Source organism: Vicugna pacos, chromosome 1, assembly GCF_048564905.1.
Source record: "Vicugna pacos chromosome 1, VicPac4, whole genome shotgun sequence".
Lineage (NCBI taxonomy): Eukaryota > Metazoa > Chordata > Mammalia > Artiodactyla > Camelidae > Vicugna > Vicugna pacos.
Genome location: NC_132987.1, coordinates 16044735 through 16070180, shown reverse-complemented (window position 1 = coordinate 16070180; position 25446 = coordinate 16044735). Strand labels below are relative to the sequence as shown.

General features: G+C 37.3%; 1 protein-coding gene across 2 annotated transcripts in view; it reads right to left on the bottom strand.

Moving 5' to 3' along the window:
• The window catches only part of PPP2R3A (protein phosphatase 2 regulatory subunit B''alpha), a 151587-nt gene that overhangs the window by 86719 nt on the left and 39422 nt on the right, over window positions 1-25446 (bottom strand). For both annotated transcript variants that reach the window (XM_072956262.1, XM_072956313.1), the window contains one exon: window positions 11556-14011. In XM_072956262.1, coding sequence (XP_072812363.1) covers window positions 11556-13553 — 1998 coding nt within the window. In that variant the 5' untranslated portion in view covers window positions 13554-14011. The remainder of the gene's footprint in view (window positions 1-11555; window positions 14012-25446) is intronic.

Here is a 25446-nt window from a genome sequence, read left to right as displayed (position 1 = left end):
AAAAAGGAAGCTGGCTATTTTGAAAAACTTTAAAATGCTAAATCAAAATCCTTTTCTGTCCACACAAAAACTTGCACATGAGTGTTCATATAGCAGTGCTATCCATAATAGCCAGAGTGGAAACAACCCAAACGTCCATCAGTTGATGAATGGATAAACAAAATGTGGTATATTCATACAAAGGAGTATTACTTAAGCATAAAACGGAATGAAGTATTGATACGTGCTACATGGTAAACCTTTAAAGTATTATGTTAAGTGAAAGAGGCTAGATACAAAAGACTCACATATTGTATGATTCTGTTTACATGAAATGTCCTATTAGAATAGGCAAATCTATGGAGACAGAAAGTAGATTAGTGGTTGCCAGGGCCTGGAGGGAGGGATGGAATGGGGACTGACTACTAATGAATACAGCTTTTTGGGCGGGTGATGAAAATATTCTGGTTGCACAATGGTTGCACAATCTTGTTGAATATACTAAAACCTACTGAATTATGCACTTTAAAAGGGTGAATTTTATATGATGAGATATTATATCTCAATTTAAAAAAAGTCTTTCACATCCTGGCTCTAACTGGCAGAGCAGTTAAAAAAGGTAATAATAACTTAGAATCACAGACTTTGTTGAAAATATCATTGTAAGTAAACTTTAATAGAGGAAATTGATTAAAAGCTAATTATTCTTAACCCTCCTTTAAAAAAAATGTGTTTGTTTGTTTGCTTTGGGGGGGAGTAATTAGGTTTGTTTTATTTTATTTTTTTAAGTGGCAGTACTGGGGATTGAACTCAGGACCTCGTGCAAGCTAAGCACACACTCTACCACTGAGCTAACCCTCCCCACAACCCTACATTTTTATATCCTTCTCCTTTATGCACTAACTTGATATTTTCTCTTTGTTTAATTAATAGCTAGTTTTGTGTTATTAATGTTACTTTACTCTTAAATGATGAAACACTGGAGTCGGGGAAGGACTGGGTGGTAGAGATCTATGGTTTCTCTGCTCCCAAATTGTCTAGCCTTAACTTCACTGATTGCAGCAAAACAGGAGGAGATCTAATAAGTGAAAGAACCCATATATCTGATATTTTTCCCTCTCACTGTTGCTAATACTTGGGGGCAGATGTTCTTCTAGGATCTGGGGCAGAGAGATAATTAAGAACCTAAAATTATTTGCTATAATAATTATTGGATCTCTAGAATTTCTGGTTCCTAAAGTTCTTCTTAATCTGTCTTTTGTCCTCCTTCTCTCCTTCAGGAATTATTTCAAGTAGAGACTGCTCATTACAGAGCATAAGAATTTACTTTGGCCTATAAATATGTTAAGACAAGTTAGAAGGAATATGGAGTTTCCAATCCATTGACACTGCCGTGTTGAATGTCAACGAATATATGGTGGCAGTACCATAAAATATCTTGCCCCAGTGTCTTCGTTGGGGGTATATGTGTATATGACTTCTCAGTAATTTGGGGTGAGGGCTGAATTCACAGATGTCAAAAGGGAAGGCTGGAATTGATGGTCAAGGACCCTGGGGATAAGCCATTATGTTACTAATTCAATAGCTATGGAACTACTGGATGCCAAAATGCCTTTGGGATGCCTGGTTTTATAGGGGAGAATTGCAGCATGTTTACCTGCTGATGGAATGATCGAAGGGGAAAAACTGATGACTGCAGGGGAGAAAAGGGTCAATCACTGGAGGAGTGTCCCTAAGTTGAAGGGAGATGATGGGATCTAGAGCACAAGTACAGGGGTTGGCCTGAGACAGGTGCCCAGACCATTCATGCACAGTAACAGAAGGGAAGGGAGAGTAAATAGGTGCTGATACGGCTAGGTGGGTGGCTACAGGTCTCCTCTCATTGCTTTAGTTTTCTCAGTAAAATAGGAAACAAGGTCATTCGCTGTGGGCAAGGATGGAAGCGGAGGTGTTAGAGGACACAGAGGAAGCTATGAAAGTCATGTGCAGAGTGGGAAACCGAGGGACCAGGGAAAGGTAGCAGGACTGCCAGAGTGCTAAAGGCCCACTGGAGGTTGGTGGTCATGAATTTAATGCAAGACCACTCAGTTTGGTTGTGCGATCTTCTCCAGCCAAGGTCAGCAGCATAAATAAAAGCTCAGAGTAGACAGAGAACACAATTTAACATGAGTTGGGGGTTTTCCCGGTGAGTACCATGAAATGAGGGCAGGACAAGGCAGCTGAGAGTATATTCAGGGAGTGATTTTAATGATGAACCACGGCAGTGATTGTCAAACAAGATCATGCATCAGAATCACCAGAAGAGCTTGTTAAACCAAAGATTGCTGGGCCCCACCCTCAGAGTTTCAGTTTAGTAGACCGGGGCTGGGGCCTGAGAATATGAATTTCCATGGAGCTCCCAGGTGATGCTAATGCTGTTAGCTGGGAGCCATACTTTTAAAACCAGTGACATAAACACAGGGCCAGAGAATACGTAGCTAAAGAGGGGAAGAGGACAAGCTCATTGGAGAAGAAATCAAAGGACTGAGAAGCTTGCGTACTGGATGCCTCATCTACTGAAAACTTGTCTACTGAAGAACTGTAGCAAGTAGTACTGGAAAATGTCATATAGCCAGGAACTAAAATCTTCAACAAATAAAGGAAGAGACCTAGGGGTGGTAGACGACTACAATCAGGACGGTTAGTGGGTGGTGAGTCTAATGACATTAGTTCAAAGTTGGGGGAGGATAGTTTCAGAGATGTGGCAAAAAAGAATAGTCTGGAAGTTGCAATGAAATGCATGAACACTTACTGCCCCCTCCAGATCTAGTAGGAGAGGGATGGAGTGGTAAAGAAAAGTGCCACCATTTCACATGGCTCTAGTATCCTTAGGGAGAGATGGGCTTCAGTTACAACAAGAAGGTAAAAGGAATGTTTAGAAAAGAGTTTCACAACCTAGGACATTTTGCCAGTGAATGATGAAGAGGGCGAGAAAGGATTTCAAGGCTGGACTTAGAAAAGGGAAGAGGAGAGTGAAGAGGAGAGTGATGACCTGGACCCCTAGACTTCTTGTGGTGACTGGTGTAAACGGGGATGAAGGGCATGTCAGATTAGTTCTGATGGTCTTAGGGCAGAGAACGGTGAAGGTGTGTGTCAGCAAACCTGTGAGGGGGACCTGAGGGCTTACCAGGAGCAAGCCAAGTTCTGGGAGCTCCTTTTCACTCCTGTCAAGGGAGGCTGGAGGGGGCTAGACTTATCAGAGCACCAAGATATCGAGATCTCATATTTTACTTTTAGAGGAACATGCATAATTTGAAGCATATTTTCCCCCACATTTTTTGTATGCACACAAACATATTAATAACAAAAAGGGATCACTTTGGTACGTGTTTTACAATTTACATTTTAAATAATCTATTTATTTTTGACCATTTTTCTACATTAGTACATGCATATCTACCGTGTTCTTTTGAATACAGGTGGGGACATATCTGAGATAAGTGATGCTGATCAGTTAAAAAGGATAGAGATTCAAGAGGACTTGACCTCAGAAGACATTAATAGTGGAGGGGAAATATGGGCTGAACTCATTCTGTAAATTTGTATTTGCCACAGGCCAGATCCTTTTACTTTTATTAATCTACATGGTGGTTAAATGAAGTAAAAGGGAGAATGGTTTTCTACTGTATTCTTGGGTGTTTTGATTTCCATTTAAATATTCCCAGCACTGGACTCAAAAAACCATCAGCACCTACTGGGGGAGAAGCTGGGGGAAAAGAAACATTTTCCCTCCGTGAAATGACTGGTTAATCTTAATGAAGGCCTCGATTCAAACTTAGAAAGTAAAAAGAGAAAAGTACTTATTAAGTGCTCCAGAAGAAACTTTTAATAAGGTTCCTAAAGTGTGCTTTGTTATAACTTTATTTTCATAATTATTCTGCATTTAAATATACATATGAAATTATTCAACATAATATCTAAGCTTTGAAAAAGCCAAAACGTTTTATCAATAACTTAGGAAGGTCCTTTATTCCTCTGGAGTGATATCTCAGACACATATTCCTAATCAGGGTCAGGAAGAAACAAAGTGAGTTCTAGTAGCAGTGCAGATTCCTACCTGCCTTGAAAGATTTCTTTGACCCTCTTGGACATTCAAAAACCAAACAGACAAAAAAATAAGTAATTGTATTGAAATTAAATGGCCAGAAAAGTTCTTTTCCAAACTAAATCCCTGAGGATGAAGATTGGACTTCTAAGAATGAGGAAAAGGACAAGGAGATGTATAGGTTTCCCTTAAAGAAAAAGGCTAAATTTTCAGGATTTAAACAAACAGCTAGTATGTGAAGGTACTGCAACAGGGCTTGAGGGTGCAATGGTGAATAAGAGCGAACTCTCTCCTCAAAATGCCTACAGTCTGTAATCAAGAGATTTCCATCCCTTGATAAGGTAAAATGATCTATACTCTTAATGGGGTTCTCCCCTCGTGCCAGGAAAGGTGATTGGACTTTATCTAGGACACCATAGGTTTTTAGGTGTTAAAAGCTAGAGGAGCGAAGAGGCCAGAGCTCCCTGTGTGGTATCTGAGTCTTGTTGAGGCACCTACTCAAGTCCCAGAGGGAACCTCATGTCAGGTCCTTTTGCATCCATCCTAGAGAAGCCAAGGGCAGGGAAAGAGATGGCATTCATGCAAAAGGGCAGAGTTTCCACTTGACAAAGGGGCACAGCAGACAAGCAAAAATTTCTTCATTTGATTATTCATTCATTTAACAAACACTTACTTAATGTTACCATTTGCTAAATAAAGGCCAATAGAAGGTAACGGCCCAGGCAAAGAATCCTGACAGGGATTCACAAATCTCTCCACATATTCTTATTTTAGTACTTCATTTTTACTAGGTGTACGTTTGGAAGCTGAAAATTACAATTTTGGAGACTGAAGTGATAAAGGAGAAGATAAGGTACAAATTAGATTGTCAGATAGACTGTCTGCTTAAAGCCTGACTTAAAAACTGAAGAAAACTGATGGGAAAGGGGTCCCATCCTTGTAACCCTTTACCTTATTAGTGTGAATTCTACTCACTTGGAAGTCACAATAATATAAGTAGAGCAGTCTGATATTTCTGTTTATACTCTCTTGGAAGGAGAGTTCTGTTAAGCCAATTTCATTTGCCCTTGATCAAGATTAGACTACCACAGAGCTTAGGTTTGAAAGAAGTAATGGATTTATGATCTATCTATCTTGTCTCTCTTACTGGATTTGCCTGGGACCAAATGCTTATGTTTGCAAGACAGATGGAGAAGATTAAGGTATATTATGATGCCTTGGAACAGAGTGGAAATAGTCCAAGCCAGTGTGAGAAATAAACCTCTCACCTTAGTATCATTAACACTGTAATAACACCAACATCTAGGACCTTAAGTAAATTAATTGGATAAGAGTACGGTATCCATATACAAATACTATTTCCTCCAGAGAAACTTTTTTGAACTCCATAAGCTGGGATGTCTCTCTCCCTCCTCTGAGCTCCTGTAGCACTCCATTTATCTGTCTCATGCAATCTGTTCTTTCTACTTTGCACCACAGTAAATAGCTCATCTCCCCTACAAGACTGTGGGCTCCACAAAGGCTTATCATGTCTGATTCATCTTTATCCCCAACTGTGTGCTGTACACAGTACATGCTTAAACTATTTAGGAACTATCTATTTTTAAGCATTTTAGCAGCCTTCTTTTTGCATACCAATAATATATTAACTACACCAAAATAAATTTCTAGGCTCAAGATGGAGCCACTACTGCGTGGGGTGCACACGGTAAACCACGGCAGCAAACCAAACCTGAATACCTTACATGTCCCTGTAAATGCTCCACGTGACCAGAAACACAGTATAGTCAGTCAGCTAATCCCTAAATGCCAATGGCTTTCTCACCCCGAACAAGGTACACTACGCGGCCCCAGCCAATTAGACATTTTCTATTCGTCTCTTCCTTGTTCTTTCTTCTTTACCCTATAAAGGCTTTTTGCCTTCCACTCCATTTTGCCATTCTCCTAAAGGAGACTGTCCACTTTATGAAGGGTTAAATATTGTTATCGCCTATATTGCCTTCTTTTTTCATTTGCCAACACCTATAAGTGATCTTTTACCACATTATTGAAATAGGTGCAGCTAAAGTTCATTCTTGGCAATACTTAGATAACAGTTTAATCCTTTAATCTTGAAATTAATGCTACTTCTTAAAAACATTAAACATGAAGATTTCAATTTGTACTTTTTGGTAATTCAGACAGATTTCCCCCTCAATTAGCTGTAATTAGTTGAAATTTGTAATGTTTCACTAGACTTACATATTATAGTATAGCTTTAAAAAAACCTTCCTCCTTATTTACCTTAAAATTTTCCTCTTTCACTGAAGCACTCTCCCCCTTGCCCTCCAGTCTATCAATTGGGACAAGCAGTAATGGATTTTTTTTCCCTAGCTTTGTTTTTACTAAAACTGAGTAAAAATAAATAATTTTCAGGGGAAGCTAGGGTTTGTTATTTTAACCTGTGAATAACAGCTAACAGACTATTGCCCCATAAGGCTAAAAACAGATAAAAAATGACTGTAATACCATCTGCCGGTGGTAATAAAACACAGAATTAAGATATAATTTATTATGTGAATTACCAAAGCAGTATAGTTTTTCTGTTTCTTAAAAAATTATTATCTCCCATGTCAAAACATATCCTCAGTAATTCACTCATTTTGTAATTATGAAACCTTTTGAAATCTCAGCCACACCCTGTTTCTCTCTTCTGCAAGCTGTTCTCTCTCTTTTTTATTGAAGTATAGTTGATTTATCATATTATATTAGTTTCAGGTGTACAACATAATGATTTGATATTTTTATAGATTTTACTTTATTTAAAGTTATTATAAAGTATTAGCTGTATGTCCTATGCTGTACACTATAACCTTGTAGCTTATTTATTTTCTAGCCAGTACTTTGTATCTCAATCTCCTGCCCCTATCTCGTCCCTCCTCCCACCCTTCTTCCCACTGGTAATCACTAGTTTGTTCTCTGTGAGCATGTTTCTCTTTTGTTATACTCATTTGTTTGCTTTAATTTTTTAGATTCCACATATAAATGAAAACATACTGTTCTCTTACTCTTGTTCAACTCATTTCACGCCCATCTGCACATCTCAGCTATTCTGGAATCTACAGGGTTGTTTCCTGTCACTTAGAGTCTTTGTGAAAACAGCATGTACAGAGGCAAATACTCACTTGTTGACCAATGATATAGATAACTTGACAGTGAGAGAGAGAGTTCATGAGCAAAGAAAGGAAAAAAGAACAGAGTAAGACATGGATGAAAAGGAAGCTCTTTTAAGTGGAAAAGTCAAGAGATACGTAGTGACTGGAGAGGGAAGGGGAGAAAGTTATGTAGTTCAGAACCCACGATCAGAACTCACGACGAAGGACTATGAAAGCTCTGGGCTTATTTATTTTTCTATTTCTACTGGCACACTGTTCGACGGCCATCAACCACTGGTAGTTATTGCCACTGATATTTAATTACATTTCCAAGGTTTCCAATGCCTTTAACAAAATATCACATGGAATCTTATCTAAAGTCTATTTTGTTGATCTACCATGAAATAATATCTAGACTAGGAATTAGCGAACTTTTTCTGTAAATGGCAGATAGTAAATATATTAGGCTTTAAGGTCTCTGTTGTAACTATTCAGCTTGGTAGGCAGAGCACAAAAGCAGTCACATAGACCATATGTAAATGAATGTGTGGCTGTGTTCTAATAAAACTATCTACAAACAGAGGTGGCAGGTCAGATTTGGCCCATGGACCACAGGTTGCTGACCCCTGATCTGGACCAATATCATCTTCAGCAATCTCTCAACATCCTCTTAGTATTTTCTATTTGACTCCTTCTCCCAATGCAGGTTTGAATTATATTTCTGGACAACAAATACAGTTCACTCTTGAGAAATTATTTTGAAACACATATTAAAATATTAATGACACATAATATTGTCAAGTCAATCTTTCTTCTCAGGGATAATCATCAATGTCACATAAAAGCACTTCCTACTTGCCCCTTATGTAAATCTTTTAATTGAAATGTTTTCAACAATGGGAAAAAATTTGACTGCCCAAATTATTTTTTAAAAAAGCAACTTAATTTAAAATTTATTATTCTTTAAAAAATATTATTCTTAAAAAATATACTGTGGGACTCCTCTGCTTTAAAGTCTTCTTTAGCTCCCCAGTCCCCTAGAACAAACTCTTTAGCACAGCATACAAGGTCATTCAAAAGACGGCCCCAACCTCTCTTTCTGATTTTATTTTCTACTACCTTCTGTTCATTTCTACTATTTTCTGTTCTTTCTATATAAGAATAAAAACATGACCGACAATACTGTATAAAAGCTTACAGGAGATAAACACTGACACTTCAGGAAGCAGTTACCTCTGGAAAGGGGAAAAGATACTGGGAAGGGGAGCCCTAGGGATTGCAACAATAACTGAGGTGATTTTTTAAAATGGTGATATTAATGAAAATATTAAATAAAGCAAAGATCTGAAGCAAAGCTATGGCAAAACGTTAAGATTTAACACTAAGTTGTGGGTAATGAGTGCTTTTTGTATTATTCACAATACTTTTCTGTTTGTTTAAAACAGGGGTTGTAAATTACAGTCTGTGGGTTAAATCTAGCCCACTGCCCATTTTTTAAGGCGTGGAGCTAAGAATAGTTTTACATTATTACAGAGCTGTTTAAAAAAACAGACTATGTGACAGACACCTTGTAACCTGCAAAGCCTAAAATATTCACTCTTTGGCCCTTTACAGAAAACGTTTGCCAACTCCTGATTTAAAATATTTCATAAGAAGTAAAGAAAGATTTTAAAAAAAGGTAGGAAGGTAACTGAGTCAAGGAAGAATGGTTTTGTTTTCTTGCATTAAGTATCTTCCTAAATTAAACATTTTATATTACCCGTCTCTTTAATTTTTCATGAATTACTTCTTCAACTTTTATCAGGAAATCTCATCATCTTACCGGGGGTGGGGGAAACCATGTATGGTGACAGATGGTAACTAGACTTATTGTGGTGATCATTTCAGACTGTACACAAATATCAAATCATTATATTGTACACATGAAACTAATGTTATATGTCAATTATCCCTCTATTAAAAAAATATGTACCTCTAGGGGAAAAAAGAAGAAATTTCATCAAATTTTATTCTACGATTTTGGAACTTATTTAAAAGACTTATGGGAGAGTTTTTTAACACGATTTTTGTTTCGGTCCTTACTTGTCAAAAAACTGGGAAGCTCACTTAGAGCCCAGTGTGTTGTTTTTATGTAGCTGTACTTAGACTGGGGATCTGCTTAAGAGCTGTCGGCCAGGGACACAGGAGAGAGGCTGCGCAGGACCTGCTCCTGGCTTACGGTTGACACTTTCTGCTTTCTGCAGCCCACCTCTTCTAGAAGAATTCTGTCTCCTTTTTTCACAGAACATAATGGGACAAGAGGGTTAAATAAAATTCAAAACACTGTATTACAGTAAGCGTTTCTGGCTGTACTGGTTGTGAGACACTGGAATATGTTATCAGAGAAGGTTTTTTTTATGGGTAAAATAGTGAGATAATACATCTAAATATTTTAGCATGCCTCAGATCACAAGGACTGTTAGATGTAATTACCATTTTGAGGTTGCAAATAGCTATTTTCTTTTCTTTCTAAAATATTAAGCACATCAGTATTGCCTGGGTACATGAAAGAATTTTTCTTATTTTTATAATTAACTTCCACTGTTTCTCCCCCTAGCACTGACCTACCTTAACTAAAGATATTCCCATTTGTGAATCAATGGGTGAGGAGACTCAGAGATTTCAAAGAAAGGCTCAGTGAACAACTGAGGATGTTGAGCCCCAAATTACTTAATCACCTTAAGTATATATTGCTTTAAATTTTAGTGTCTAAAAATGTGCACAGGAGAACAGCCACAAAACAAATATGGAGTAAAAATTATTTATCTGATCACAATATGCATTTTTTCCTACTCCAATGAAAATATTAATGAGAACGCTAAAATAATAAGTAGCTTGTTTTTTAACCTGGCCACATTTACGTCATCTCTAATATCCATTAGAAAAATCTACTATATTAAAGACATGCAAAAAGGCGTAAAATATGACAAAATACTTGGGACCCATCACCAGATTATGAACTAGAACTACAATATTACTGAGGCTTCTATGTACACTTTCTCAGCTCCATCTCTCTTCCTTCCTCTAGGGATTAATCATTGTTCTGAACACTATATTTGATGTATCCATGTGTTTCTTCATACTTTTTGTACGAATGTAAATATCTCTAAATAATTCATAACATTATTTAACAACCTGCTTTGTTGATTTGGCTTTATGCCTGAATTCATACATGTTGACATGTATGGTATATTCATATGTAGAGACAGTGCTCACCAAATATTCTATGTGCTCCCCTACGATTCTCAGACCTTAGGCTGGAATCACTGGACTGATCAGATGGGAAGTATGTCATGTGTGGGACAAGGCAGTTAAAAGCACCACCTTTTCTTCCCCTTCCTCAGTGAACTCATAAGCCACATATTCTCGGTGGGGCAATGGGGCAGCTGTAGGAACATGGAGCATCCCTGAGTGAGGTGGAGCAGAGCCTCTTACTAAGCCACACTGGACATACACAATGAACAGGAACAATCCTGTTGTGCTAAAGCATACACACATACCTACAAATGGGCGGTTAACTCCCTTTCTGGGATTATTCAAAAGCGATGCTATAAGTAGCAGGGTAGATTCAAAGGCTTTTGAAAATACTTCTATCCTATGACTCTAGGTTGCTATTTATTCTCAATTGCATGGTGAAGGAAATCTCATATACTCTAGTCTTTACCTTCTTTGAAAGATCTACTGGACTAACAAAACCTTCATACATGTGCTTACAGGTCCGGGTACTGTTTCTGGTATGTTAGTTTTGTTTCCCCAACTAGACTTTAAGCTCTTTAAGAGTCATGTCTACTCGAGGGGTGGGTATAGTTCAGTGGTAGAGAGCATGCTTAGGAGTCCTAGGTTCAATCCCCGGTACCTCCATCAAAAAAAAAAAAAGAAAAAAAAGAAAAGAAAAGTTATGTACCCTACCCAGCACCCTTGCAGTCTATACAAGCATACAGTAATGGGTGGCCTACTGGTTGACTGAGGAGGGTGAGAACTAATATTAAATGTCTACTTTGTGTAAGGAACTTTACTTGTGTTTCACATAAGTTATCTTGATTATTATTTCCATTATATAGATGAGCATATCAAGGCTAAGTAACTTTCCTTTGGTCACTGAACCTAGGAAGAAAATAAAGGGTGTGGGGAAGACAGTTGAAGCCAGTCTCCCTGACACTAAAGACTTTGCCCTTTAGTTTTTTTCACTGAACTTAGTGAGACCATGCCTAGTGTAGGGCAGGAGCTTTAGCAGAACATCAAATGGATAACAAAAATTTAAAAAAAATTTCGCAAACATTAGAACATTTCTTTGGAGAATGTAGATTGTTGGGTCTTACCTTGATCACCTCTGGGGTCTGCTGAATCAAAACCACTGAAGTAGTATCTTTGGCTTTATCACCAACAGGACTTCTACAGCCTGGTAAATTGGCCTGGGAGGGAGTTGTCAAGGTTTCCTGTAGAATTTGCATCATTTCTTTTTCTTGTGATAGGCTCCCTCTGCCTGATTTGCATTCAACCAGTTCTTGAGCAAAGTCTTCAATGCTTTCTAGAATTCGCAGTAAGAGGGCTCGATCTTCTTCCTCTATTTTGTGTCCATTGGTTTCAATAATCCTTGTTAGACAGGAAGGTGAGACTTTTTCCGTGGGTGAGGAGACTTTAGATTTAGGCTCAAGATCTACAGGGAACTGACCAGTTAACTGACTAGGACTATTTAGAGAGTTAGAGCTTTTACCTTTGGCAAGAGGCTCTCCTAGAGAGGTCTCCATTTTCTGTGAGAAAGATTCCAAATCCATTAACAATTTATCTATCTCTTCCTGACTGTTAGGATCCATAAAATCTCTGTGGTTTCCCTCTTCAACTTTAGGAACTTTTGGTTTAGGATCTTCCTCAAGTAGATTAACAACTGGTTTCTCAAATATCTTACCAATTTCACTTTGCATTGAGGCAGGACCTTTTTTAAGATGAGTACCACGGTCTGAAACTTCTTCTCTGTCTTTGTGTACCTTTAACAACTCCTGACTGGGTCCATTCTCTGTCCTCTGCCCTTCATCTAATGCTTTCTTTCCATCTGACTCTTCTTCAATATAAAGGGTTTCCATTAGCCCACCAGAAGAAACACTTTCTAAAGGGTTCATGGTTAATGACTGTGATTGAGGTTGGGCATCTTTTAGAGTTCTGGGATCACTTATCTCTAAATTATATAAGGAAGTCGTAGACTTGTCTGGAATGGATTTTGCAGCATCTGTTTTCCTAGAACTGTGCTTGTCATCTTGCAGTTCTATAGTCTGAAACTGTCCAGGGTCAGGGGCTGAGAGCTGGACAACATCTTCATATTTAGGGGGCTGTTCAGTGCCAAATACTGGGGAGAAGGGAGTCAGTTGTAAACTAGGCATATTACTGACCAGTTCTGTTAAATCTATAGCCTCATTATTCCCAGAATGCATGAACTCAAATGGTAGCTTTTTCAGATAGGATGCTAACCTGGTCATTACATTCATATAGAGAGTTTCAGAGCTAGAAACTGCATCCTTACCATTTCCTTCATTGATGCTACTTCCTGATTTTTTCTTTATGCATTGTTTTATGATGTCTGTGCATTTTTTCAAATCCTCAGAGCATTTTAGCAAGATGTCTAAGCACATCTTTATGTCTGTTCCAGAAGAAAAATTATCTATTTTATGTTTTTCCAAAATCTGAGTAACCAGGTCTTCTTCAGAGAAGTTGTGAAGAAGCATTGAAGTCAGGTTTGTATCAAGTGAGTTTCTATGGGATAAAGATTTTTCCTCAACTGAGGAACTCCGGAGTAAACCAAAGGATGGGGAGTTCCCTTCATTGTTATAATGGCCACAGAGCAAGTCAATATCAACTGACCTCCTATTAAATGAGTCAGACTTAACCTTCCTTCCCTTTTTGTAAGCTGCATGATTAGAGTTTTTGAGTTTTTCCAGGGAAAATTCTTTTATTTTCCCACTGGCAAAGCTGATTGCTTCTCCTGCAATGTCCTTTAAGTTACAGGTGTTCTGAAATGTAGATCCTTTCTTGACCCTGGGTATGCCTGTGAGGGCCTGATGGGGATAGTCACCTTCAACTGAGGAAAATCCATTTTCATGGGGTAGAAATATAGAGTTCAGATCTGCATCTTTGAACTGAGACACAGGGATGTGCAAGAGGTCTGCACAAACACTATGATGTACCACAATGCAGTCAACCCCATGTGTGAAGGTGTGGCAGGTTCCAGTGCAGTAATGTATAGCTTGCTCAAAACGCCGGTCTATCACCACGCTGCTGTAGTGGTTCACAGTACTAACCACAAGTCTGTAAGTTGCTGCCATCATACCAAATCCACTCAGTGGTGGGATGTGGAATTTTCTAGAACTTGTTTCAAGTAAATTCTAAATGACACTCAGCTGAAAATATATTTGATGCCAATGTTCAGTGGTTTCTTGCAAATATAATGACTTTTCCCACAAAGGGAAACCATCTAAATTTGAGGTTTGGTAACTGTCAGGATACAGTAGCTTTTGCACACGCGTGCTTGTATTAGCAAGTCTAATAATTTAATAATTGTGCTTTTGAGTTTTATTTAGTAATATCATGATACTATAGGTTTATTTTTAGGAATAAATTTTAAGAAGAATAAAGAACATTCCCTGTTCTTCAGCAGTTGTATGACGCAGACATGTACAGTCATAAATTTACTGTCATGAATCTCAGTTGGTAACACTGAAGTATTGCGAAAACTGAGTCCTCCAAAGGTTTAAATGATCCATTTTTCTGTGAATGACAGAGAAACCTATAATGAAAAAAGAAAATAATTAAAAGTGAATTTTGATCTCTTAATACTGAGAGAACCTTTCCTCTTCCTTTGCATCCCATATACAGTTAATCATCGAGCCTTATTCTTTGCTACATTACTGGTGGCTTATCTTTGAATCACGCCTTTGCTTACACGCCCTACACTAGTATTATCTCAACTCTGCCTTATTATGACTACCTCCCAGTTGGTACTTCTTTTTTTTTTAAATTTATTTTTTATCTTTTGTGGGGGGAGCTTTTGTCTTTTGTGGGAGGTAATTAGGTTTATTTACTTACTTATTTTTAGAGGCAGTACTGGGGATTGAATACAGAACCCTTGGATGCTAAGCAAGCACTCTACCACTTGAGCTATACCCTCTCGCCAAGTTGGTATTTCTTATCCCACCCTCCTTACTACCTTATGTGACACTACTTAGCTTGGATTTAGACAGCTTTCTTGCCCCTCACAGTTCAAGAACTCAGACTACTGATCTCCATCATGCATTATGGCAGGCCTAGCTCCTTGGACTCATTTTCAAGACTTTTAACATCTGTTCCCATCCACCTGTAATCTTATTTTCTGCTACTGCGCTGAACCAACATTTTGCCTCTATCAACCCAGTCTTCTTAAAGACGGCCAACACATAGTGCTTGTCTAGATTGTACAACCTCCTCTACATTTGGAAATTATTCCATCATCTTCTCTTTTCTTACTATCTAAGAGAGAGAAAAAGACAACCATTACTACTGTTCTTGATCTCATCCTTTCTAACCCTGCCACATGCAGATCACTCTCTCTTGTCATTAAGTGGACAGAGTTTAATTATTCTCTTATTCTAAAAAAAAAAGGGCTTTAAAATCATGTTGTAAGTTGCTTTCCAAAAAGGTTCAATCAATGTACTCACTCAGTCAATAAATACTGAGTGCCTACTATGTGCCTACTACTTGCTGAGTGTTAGGGATACAGCAGTCCTATGGAACTGTCCTTATGGAACTGACAATCCAGTTGGAAAAAGAAAAACACATATATGAACATATAACTTAGATGGTGATACATGCTAAAGAGAAAAATGAAGCAGAGAAAGTGTCCAGAAAGGATGAGAGGGTGCTGTGTTACGAAGAGCAGTCAGGGAAGACCTCATCGACCTCTGATCAAAGACGTGAAAAGAGAGGGAGCAGGCTGAAGAGGTATTTTGAGCTAAGTCATCTCAGGCACAGTAACCATAAGTACAAAGGCCCTGGGTGGGAGCATGCTTGATTTACTACAAGAATGACAAGGCTAAAGTGTCTGAAGCAGAAAAAGCAAGGGGGCAGCGTGGAAGACGAGGTCAGAAAGGAAATGTAGGAGTCTAAATCATGCAGGGTCTGTAGACTATTATGAAGAATTTGGCTTTAGTCTGAGTTGGGAAACAATTGACGTCTACTGAGCAGAGCAATGACGTGATCAGACTTACATTTCAAATTGGCAATTGTGCTTCTGTGTTCAGAGGAGACTGTAGAGGAGCAAGGTAAGAAGCTGGGAGACAAGTTAGGGGCTACGGCACGAAATCAGGCAAGAAGGCTGGGGGGCTTGAACCCGGAGAGGAACAGTGAAGATATCTGGATGACGTATATATTTCAAACACAGAGCCAGTGTGAGTTGCTGAACAACAGAATGTGCAATAAATTCTACTGCATCAAGAATGGTGGGCTAAGGCAAGGATAGGAAAGAGATGACGACAGCAATGAAGGAGAGTATCAGTTTAACTCTACCAACAATCGCATTGGTGTTTTAACAATAAAAACCTTTACCCATTTAATAATGAGAAACAGAACTTCACTGTTTTCATTATTACTTCTTCAACCCTAAAAAATTCTATTTATTTTGCTAATTTCTTATATTTCTTCTCTGGTAAATTGTCTATTGCATCATTTACTCATTTAGGTATTAGAGACTTGGTGAATAAAAATACAATTAATACAATTAATTCATGAAGAACATTTTCTTTTTTTCCCCACAAAATATTTATTTAGAGCCTGCCATGAGGCAGGTAATAACGTTGAAGAACCTGTCCTTTTGATGAATTCTCACAATGGTTAGAGTATTCTTGGCTCCTTTTGAGCCAATGATTAGTACTCTCATTATGACAGTCCTACACTATCATAATTACTGTTGTCTTACTAAGTTTTACTACCTGTTTCTTTCTCATATCCCTAATTATGATTCTTTTTTATGCTCCAAATGTTCTTTGATGGTCTTCCAAATGAATTTTTGTATTGCCCAGTTTTAAGAAAAATCCTACTGGAATCTGATTATAATTGTAATATACTTACGAATTACTTTGAAGGAACAATGATATCATTACAAAATTCAGATTTTCTACCCACAAAGATATAAATCTTAATTTCAATATTCCTTTATTTCTCTCTGTGGTCTTCTTCAGGTAGGTCACTCTGTTCTTTTTGTCCTTCAGTGTCTCAACTTTGCTGCTATGTGAATGGATCTTGAGCTATTGTTTCATCTTCTACTTCTCCGCATTCAAATTACAGATGGTGGCTCATACAAAACTATAAAGCCAGATAGCATGCAGGATGGATGAAGCTGAACTGGGAAGAAGTGCCATAGTAAAGGAAGTGCCCGGTAATTTTTAACTGAAAATACAAAGATGCCAAAGAGGAATAAGTGTTATGGGACAAAAGGCTAGAACATGGCAATGGAAGGAATTACCTTTTCAAAAGATGCACATCTGGAAGACAGGGAAGAAATAGCACCAAACATGAAAAACTATGCACCTTTTCAGAAATATAAGCTTTTGAAAGAGATTTGGGGTAAGGATAAAAGGGAAGGAAAACAAAGAATACTGTTAAGTATTTTAGAATAACCATATGAGAACTACTAGGACTATATCCTAATACAGGTGATAAAACTGGTTCAGAATCAAAACACATAAGTGTTGGAAAATTTAAATATCCAGGTACCTATTAAAACATATGTCAGATAAATTCCTAAGCTTATACAAAGACTATTTTATTTTTCTAAAATTTGAGAAATTAAAGAGAAATATTTCTCTAGGCTTGAAAATAATCAAAACAATCAGTTGATAAGGTAACATGGCAGAAAATACAAGAAAGTATTCATGTGATATTAGAATCTGAAAGAGTCAAGGAGGAGCGAACACTGGCCAAGGTCAGAAGTATACTTTTATACCAGTGCTGTCCAACAAAATGTTCTGCATTGACAGAAAGAGTCCATATCTGCACTATCTGATATAGCTGCCATTAGCCACATGGCAGCATTTTAAACATGGTTAGTGTAACTGAAGTACTGAATTTAAAACATTTTAGTTTTGCAGTTTTTTTAACTGAAGTAAGTCAGTTTGCAATTTTCTGTCAATTCCTGGTGTATAGAAAAGTGTTTCAGTCATACATGTACATACATATATTCCTTTTTATATTCTTTTTTATTATAGGCTATTACAAAGTATTGAATATAGTTTCCTGTGCTATACAGGACTTTGTTGTTTATCTATTTTACACATAGTAGTTTGTATCTGCACATTTTGAACTCCTAATTTATCCCTTCCCAGCCCATTCCCCACTGGTAACCATAAGTTTGTTTTCTATGTCTGTGAGTCTATTCCTGTTTTGTAAATAAGTCCATTTTTTTTTTGGTTCCACAGATAAGTGACATCATATGATATTTGTCTTTCTCTGTCTGACTTACTTCATTTAATATGATAATCTCTAGGTCCATCCATGTTGCTACAAATGGCATTGTTTCATTCTTTTATATGGCTGAGTAGTATTCCATTCTATACCACATCTTCTTTAACCAATCATCTGTTGATGGACATTTAGGTTGCTTCCATGTCTTGGCTATTGTAAATAATGCTGTTATGAACATTGGGGTGCATATATCTTTTTGAATTAGAGTTCACTCTGGATAGATGTCCAGGAGTGGGATTGCTGGATCACACGGTAAGTCTATTTTTCATTTTTTAAGGAACCTCCATACTGTTTTCCATAATGGTTGCACTAATTTACATTCCCACCAACAGTGCAGGAGGGTTCCTTTTAGTTTTGAAAATATTTTAGACTCACACAGAAGTTAAAAATAGTGCAGAGAATTCCCATGTACCAGTTTCCCAGTTTCCTCCAATGGTAACTTCCTACATCACCACAGTACAATGATCAAAACCAGGAAAATGACACTGGTACTGTTAATTGAACTACTGACCTTATTTGGATTTTACCAGCTGTACATGCACTCACTCCTTCCTTTTCTTTCCTTCCTCCCTTCCTTTTATAGTAACTATCACCACAATCAGGATACAGAACTATCCTGCTAGTCCTCAAAACTCCCTCATACTACTCTTTTGTCATCATCCAGTCAACAGACCACTGATCTGTTCTCCATCATTATGATTTTGTCATTTCAAGAATATTTTATGTATGGAATCATACAGTATGTGAACTTTTGAGATGGGCTTCTCTCGCTGAACACAATGATTTTGAGGGTCATACACTACCATGTGTATCAACAGCTCATTCCTTTTTATTGCTGAGTAGTAGTCCATTGTGCAGATATACAGTTTGTTTGCCCATTCACTCATTAAAGGTTATTTATGTTGTTTCTAGTTTTTGGTTATTACAAATAAACTGCAGTGAATATTAGTGTGTAAGTTTTTGTGTGAACGTAGTTGTCATTTCTCTAGGGTAAATAACTACAAGTCTGACTTTTGGGTTGTATGTTAGGTATATTTTTTTTATAAGAAACGGCCAGCTGTTTACCAGAGTGGCTATACCATTTTACATTCCCACCAGTAATACATGAGCAATACGGTTGATTCCACATCCTATTCAACATTTGCAATTATCAATATTTTCTATTTTAGCCATTTGAATAGTGTGCAGTGTTAATTCATTGGGGCTTTAACTTACATTTCCCTTATGTTAATGATGTTGAACATCTTTTCCTGTGCTTATTGACCAGCCCCATATCTTCCCTGGAGAAGTGCTGTTTAAATCTTCTGACTATTCTAATTAATTTTAACTTAAAAAGTCATGTTTGGCTAGAGGCCACCACGTTAAATAGTGTAGTTCATAATAGGAATGCAGCTTTCAGAAATTCTGAGACTTTAAAAGAAAATATGAAGGAAAAAAGGTATGGCAAAAATGGAGATTCACTGGTTTTAAAAATGAAATCTGATGACCTGGTCACAAGTAATCTAACTGAGAAAGAAAAGTAGTGGAAGAGTTAAAGAATTAATTACAAATTTGGGTCTTTGAGTTAAGTTTTGAAGAGACATGAATTGCAGAGAGAGGGAACATATAGCAAAGCCAAATCCCAAGGGATGGCACCAGTTTCCATAAGTTTACAGTCTACAATGATTTGAGCTTTTCTTTAACGGGCCAAAGAAATGAAGATTACTTCCCTGATACTTGGTTCAGATATGTGGGTGTCAAATTCTGCCTTTTTATCTAGAACATAATTCAACTGAAGACCAATTGTCTGGCTGGAATCCTAGACATGGAATCTAATCCAACTATTCTCAATTAGAGATACAATCTAACTCAGAACCAAGATGCTATCTTGTGCCTCTTGGTAAAAGCCAGGCTGAGTGGGTTTGATTCCTGACCTTGCCACTTACAGCTGTGTGGCCTTACATAAGTTGGTTAACTTTTGTCAGCCCGTTGCATCTGCAAAATGGAGATAATAATACTCATCTCATGAGGATTAAGTTAATATGTTGAATGCTTAGAACAATGCCCAAGACACAGGAAATGCTCAATAACTGTTAGCTGTTATTGGTACAACTCACTCATCAAACATTTTCTACTCTGAGCCTGACCCTGGTGGGATGATGCTGAATAATTCATGGTGATGGCCCTCAGCACACTTACTGTTTAACGAGGGCAACAAAAGAAGCAAGCACAATGGGTATCAGGAGCACTAGGGTAGGGCTTCTGTTTCCCCCATTCTGCTCTCACGATTAATACATATTCTTATCAGAAAAGTTAGAAAATATTTGTAAGTAAAAAAATTGTTTTCATTACCCATATCACCATTCAGAAATAACTACTGTTAATATTTTTATGAACATTCTGATATTTTCTTATGAAAATGTTTTACCCCAAAGAAAAAGTTATTTTCTTAGAATATATTCCAAGTAGTAGAATGCTGAGTCAAAAGGAGTGTGTGTGTATGCATATACTTTTTAAAGGTTCTTAGATATATAGATATATACATTCATTTTCTACCCTCCAGAAAAATGACAAATTTATACTTCTAATATCAGTGTAAGAATGGGCCCATTTCCCCATGTTTTCCTTGCTAATTTGGTAGATGAACAAATGAAATACATTGTTTTAATCTTCCCTGAACATCTTTTTATTTACCTAGTAGACAGTTTGTGTTATTCATTTGTAAAATCTTTCTTTGTGCCCTTTGTCACTTTAGAGCATCAACATCAGACTGGAGTCAGGAAAGACTTCCGAAAGTAAGACATGTATGTTTTGAAGGATCAATGAGACTCAGTTAGACAAAAAGGAAGGGAGCAATATTCTAGGCAGGGGAAAACATACCTGAAGGCTCAGAGGCCTATCATGGCACAGTGAGTTCAGAACAACAAGTAGTTCTGGCTGATTTCACGAGGGGAGTGTACAGACAAGCAAGAGGGAAGGAAACCAGAGAGCAGCAGGAAGTGGACCACAGGCTGTCTTGTGTGCTAACCTAAGCAGTCTGAACTTTATTCTGAAAACTGTGGGGAAAAAAAGAAGGACTTTAAGGGTGTGGAGTGACATGATGAATTTATGTATGAAAAGATCACTGTAGCAGCTGAATAGAAGCATAGAAATCAATTAGAAGGCTACTGTAATAATCTGTGTGAGAAGCGGTGAGACCCTAAATCAAGGAGGTGGCAGCAGTTAACAGAGAGGAGGGCACTGATTAGACAGAGAGAAAGAATTCACAGAGGAGGAAGAGGGGAAAGTGAGAGGGAGGAATCTTGGGTTTCTGGCTTGGGTGTTGGGGGACTAATGCTGTCACTCCCAATGCAGACTTTTTGTTTCTGTTTTATGGGAAATGGCCATAGAAAAGATAAAGAGTTTTATTCTGAATGTGTGTTTGAAGAAGTCCCTGTGGAACAACCAAGTGGAGATGACGGGATGAAATATGAATATAAAAACCTGGAGGTCAGCAGGCAGATCTGGGTTAGGGATGCAGTCCTGAGAGGTCACTCAGGGTGAGTGCATAAAGTGAGAAGAGCTCTAGGCTGAGGATCACTGACATTCCTGGGCTAAAGAGAAGAGCAGAAGTTTTAGAGGCAGCCTAAGAAGCAGTTTTAAAGATGCTGAAGGAGAAACTTTGAAAACGGGGTTACTGGCGTTGGATGCTGCAGAGAGGTTAAGAAAAAACAAAAATTACCCACTGGACTTGCTAACATGAAGGTCACTGGTAACCTTAGCAATGGTGATCTCAAAAAAAGTCCCAAAGACTATGGGATAGTCCCAAAGACCATGTGTGCACAAGTGTGATGTATAATTAAAAATACCTGTCAACATTAGTCTAAGAGAACTCTTCCAATAAGTCAAAAAGTACTAAATGATAAGAATAAGAGGATACTGTATCATAGTTTGAATTTTTTCTTTCTCAATGGCACATGAAGTAATGTGGTTTACAATCTTCAATGTGATGAAATATCAGTCTAAACATGTTACAGCATGGGTAGAAGGCAGAAAATACAAGATTCCTTGGGAAATTAGAGAAATTATTTTGAGTGTTTACATTTGTTCCTCCTCAGGTCTTGTTTCACGCTGCCTGCCCACATCCCCCAAGCATTCTGTCTCTCCTGGTTCTTTCATACCTGCAAAGGGCCAGAGTCTGGTTTCCCAATTTCTATCTAAGTGGTTCATATGCAACTTCAGAGCTCATTCAACACCATCACTTCCGCTTTAAGCAGTGTATGATTACTCTAACAAGTACTCTCCACTGGCTCCTGGTATTCCTCCAGAGTAAACTGTTATATGGCCAGTCCTAATGAAGTGGACCTGTTGTGAAACAAAAGTACAGAGGCAGCTGACAAGAAAAGTTAGGAGGGAGAACTGGATTTTGAAAGACAAAAGCCTTACCAGGTGAAGAAGGGATTAAACTGGAACTTATAAGAAAAAATAAATTCTACAAAGGCACAGAGATATGAAAAAACCTTGCATGTTTGAAGAATTATAAGGAGTTTGGTATTGCTGACGTTGAAAATGTACAGTATGGGTTTTACAGTTTCAGAGTCTCCTCCAAAAAGTAAGAACAAAAGTAAGAATATAAACTCCATCTTCAAAGAAGTGAGAAGACACCTGTGACCCCAAATCAATGTATATATATATATAAAGACAGGAAACAGAATGGTAAGTGACTTTGCACAGTAGAGGAGGAAGGGATATTAATGGCAAACAAACCAATTCCCCCTGCACAGCCCCCAAAAGGCCCAGGTGTGGAGATATCAGATACCACAGAAAATGAGCTTGGGTAGAGGACTGAACACAGGGATTATTTGAAAGTCTGCAAAGAATAGTTAGAATCCTCCCCACCCCTACTCCACAAACTCAGAAAATCGTCCCTCCTTCATCCTGCTGGTGACAGAAATCTTATTTGCTGGTGAAAAAAAAAAAAACTGAACCAAAAAAGCACCAACTCCAGGACCATAACACAAAGTGGGTGATAAAGGACTTAAAGCTGAGTAAAATTCTACTTTCCAAATAATCAGCCCACCAGCTCCCTTTCCCCTGCCCAAGTCCAGGTTGCCAAAAACTAGGCTTATTACCTTCAGCTCCCAGCCCCCACTCTGGATTATAGAATCCTTTTTTGAAGATTAGAAATCCCACCTAACCACATGATCTCCTTACAGTGAAGCCCACTAACGGACAATGCTACCTACAATCAGAGAGCTTCCTTTCAGCTTTTCAGAGCCTCACTTTTATTTTAAATCAGTTTAATTGGTGTATAATTTACACACAATAAATACGTTCATATTAAATGTACAGTTCAATGAACTGAAACAAGAACCACTGCCCTAAAAAGGAAAGAACATTTACATTGCTCCAAAACTATTCCTGTGCCCTTTCCCAATCAATTCTCCTAGCCTGCAATATTTTACAACCACTGACCAGAGTCCCACCACCGTACACTAGCTTTGCCAGTTCTAGATCCGCACATGAATGTGACCATACGACATGTATACTTCTTTGTCTGGCTTCTCTCACTTCACACAATGGTTCTGAGATTCGTCCACGTTACTGAATGCATCAGTTGTATACACCTTTTTACTGCTTAGCAGATATTCTACTATATAATAAATATACCCAAATTTGTCTTATCTGTTCAGTTAATGGACATTTGGGTTGTTTCTAGTTTGGACTGCTATGAATTAAAACTGCTATGAACCTTCAAGTAAAAGCCTTTTTGTGGATATATGTTTATATCTTTTGGGTAATTAACAATAGAATTACTGAATTGTGAGAAGTGTACACTAACTTTATAAAAGCCTGTAAAACTGTTTTCCAAAGTGGTTCTACCATTTTACAGTCTTATCAGCAACACCTGAGAGCTCTTGGTTCTACAGTCTTTTGGAGACTTGTCTGTTTTCTTAATTTTAGCCATTTTAGTGAGTGTGAAGTGGTACCCACTGTGGCTTTAATCTGCATTTCCCTGACAACTAATGATATTGAGCATTTTTTGTATGCTCATTAGCAATTCATATATATCTTCTTTTGTGAAGTTTCTATTCAAATCTTTTGGGCTGTCTCTTATTACTGAGTTCTAAAAGTTCATTTATATATTGTAGATATAGACATTATCTCTTGGTCTATGGCTTCCCTTTCCATTTTCTTAGCAGTAGCTTTCAAAGAGTAGGTTTTAATTCTAATTTTTATTAACCCAATTAATCCAATTTTCTTTTACAGTTAATAATACATTTGTCAGTCTTAAGATCTTTGCCTATCTTAAGGACATAAACATTTTCTCTTAAAGTTTTTTTGGTTTCATGTTTTATGATTTCAAGGTTTATGTTCCATTTTGAATTCATTTTTACATATATTATGAGGCTAAGTTTGAATATCATCCAGCACCACTTATTCAAAAGACTGTCTTGTTCCCACTGAACTATGTTGGAGCCTTTGCTGAAAAACAAATGATAATATATATGGATTTATTTCTGGAGTCTCTATTCTTTTGTCTTTAATATTCACCAATACCATTCTGTCTTAATTATTGTAGAATTAGATTAAATCTTAAAATAATAATGTAAATCTTCCATTTTTTTTCTTTTTCAGAATTGTTATGGCTATTCTATGTTCTCTGCACTTTATAACAATACTGGAATCATCTTGCCAACTTTCACAAAGATAACCTGCTAGAAGTTTGATTGGAAAATAAAATTTCATTGAATCTAAATTTCCATTTGGTGACAATGGAGATCTTAAGAGTATCAAGTCTCCAATCATTATAATCCATGAACATAGTATATCTCACTATTTAGATGCTCTTTAATTTCTCTCAGCAATGTTTGTAGGCCTTTCATTAAATTTGCTTGCAAGTATTTCATGTTTTTTGATGCTAACACAAATGGGACTATTATTTTAATTTCATTTTCCATTGTGTCTGCTGGTATAGAGAAATACAATTGATTTATGTATATTGATCTTGTCAACTTGCCACTTGATTGTATTATTTATAGCATTTTGGGGGTAAATTTCTTGGGATTTTCTATATAGACAATCATGTTGTCTGAGACTAGAGAATTTTACTTTTTTCTTTCTAATATTTACTGCCTTCCTGACAACTGCACTGGTTAGAATATCCAGAACAGTACTGAATAGAAGTTGTGAGTTCAGAAATCTTTGCTCTGTACCTGATTTTAGGGAAAAGTATTCAGTCTTTCACCATTAAATATGATGATAGCTGCTGTGGTAGATACCCTTTATCAGACTAAGAAAGTTCTCTTCTATTTCTAGTTTGTTGTGAGTTCTAAAAAATTTCATATGGTGGTTTAATTCTGTTAAATATTTAGTCTGCACCTGTTGACATAATCACAAAATTTTTACCCTTAATTTTGATAATGTGATGGAATAGGGGTGAGAACTAAAATTCATATTAGGAAGGCAAGGCATAATGTTTTAAATTAATGAATGATTAATCTGTAATATATATGCATTTATAAATATGGAGTTAAATAATGGAAAAAATGCTAAGAAAAAGTTGGCACTGATTGTCTCTGAGAAGCAAGCCTAGTTGGAAGGGGAAATTGACATTTTTAAAAGGTCTTTTAAGTTGTACCACCTTAAACATAAGAATATATAATATTTGATAACAGATTTTAAAAACTAAAAATGAGTTCTAGGGAGATGTGAGGATGAGGCTGGGGCTCATTACTGTGTGTTAAGGTTGAGGAGCAATGGTGTAGG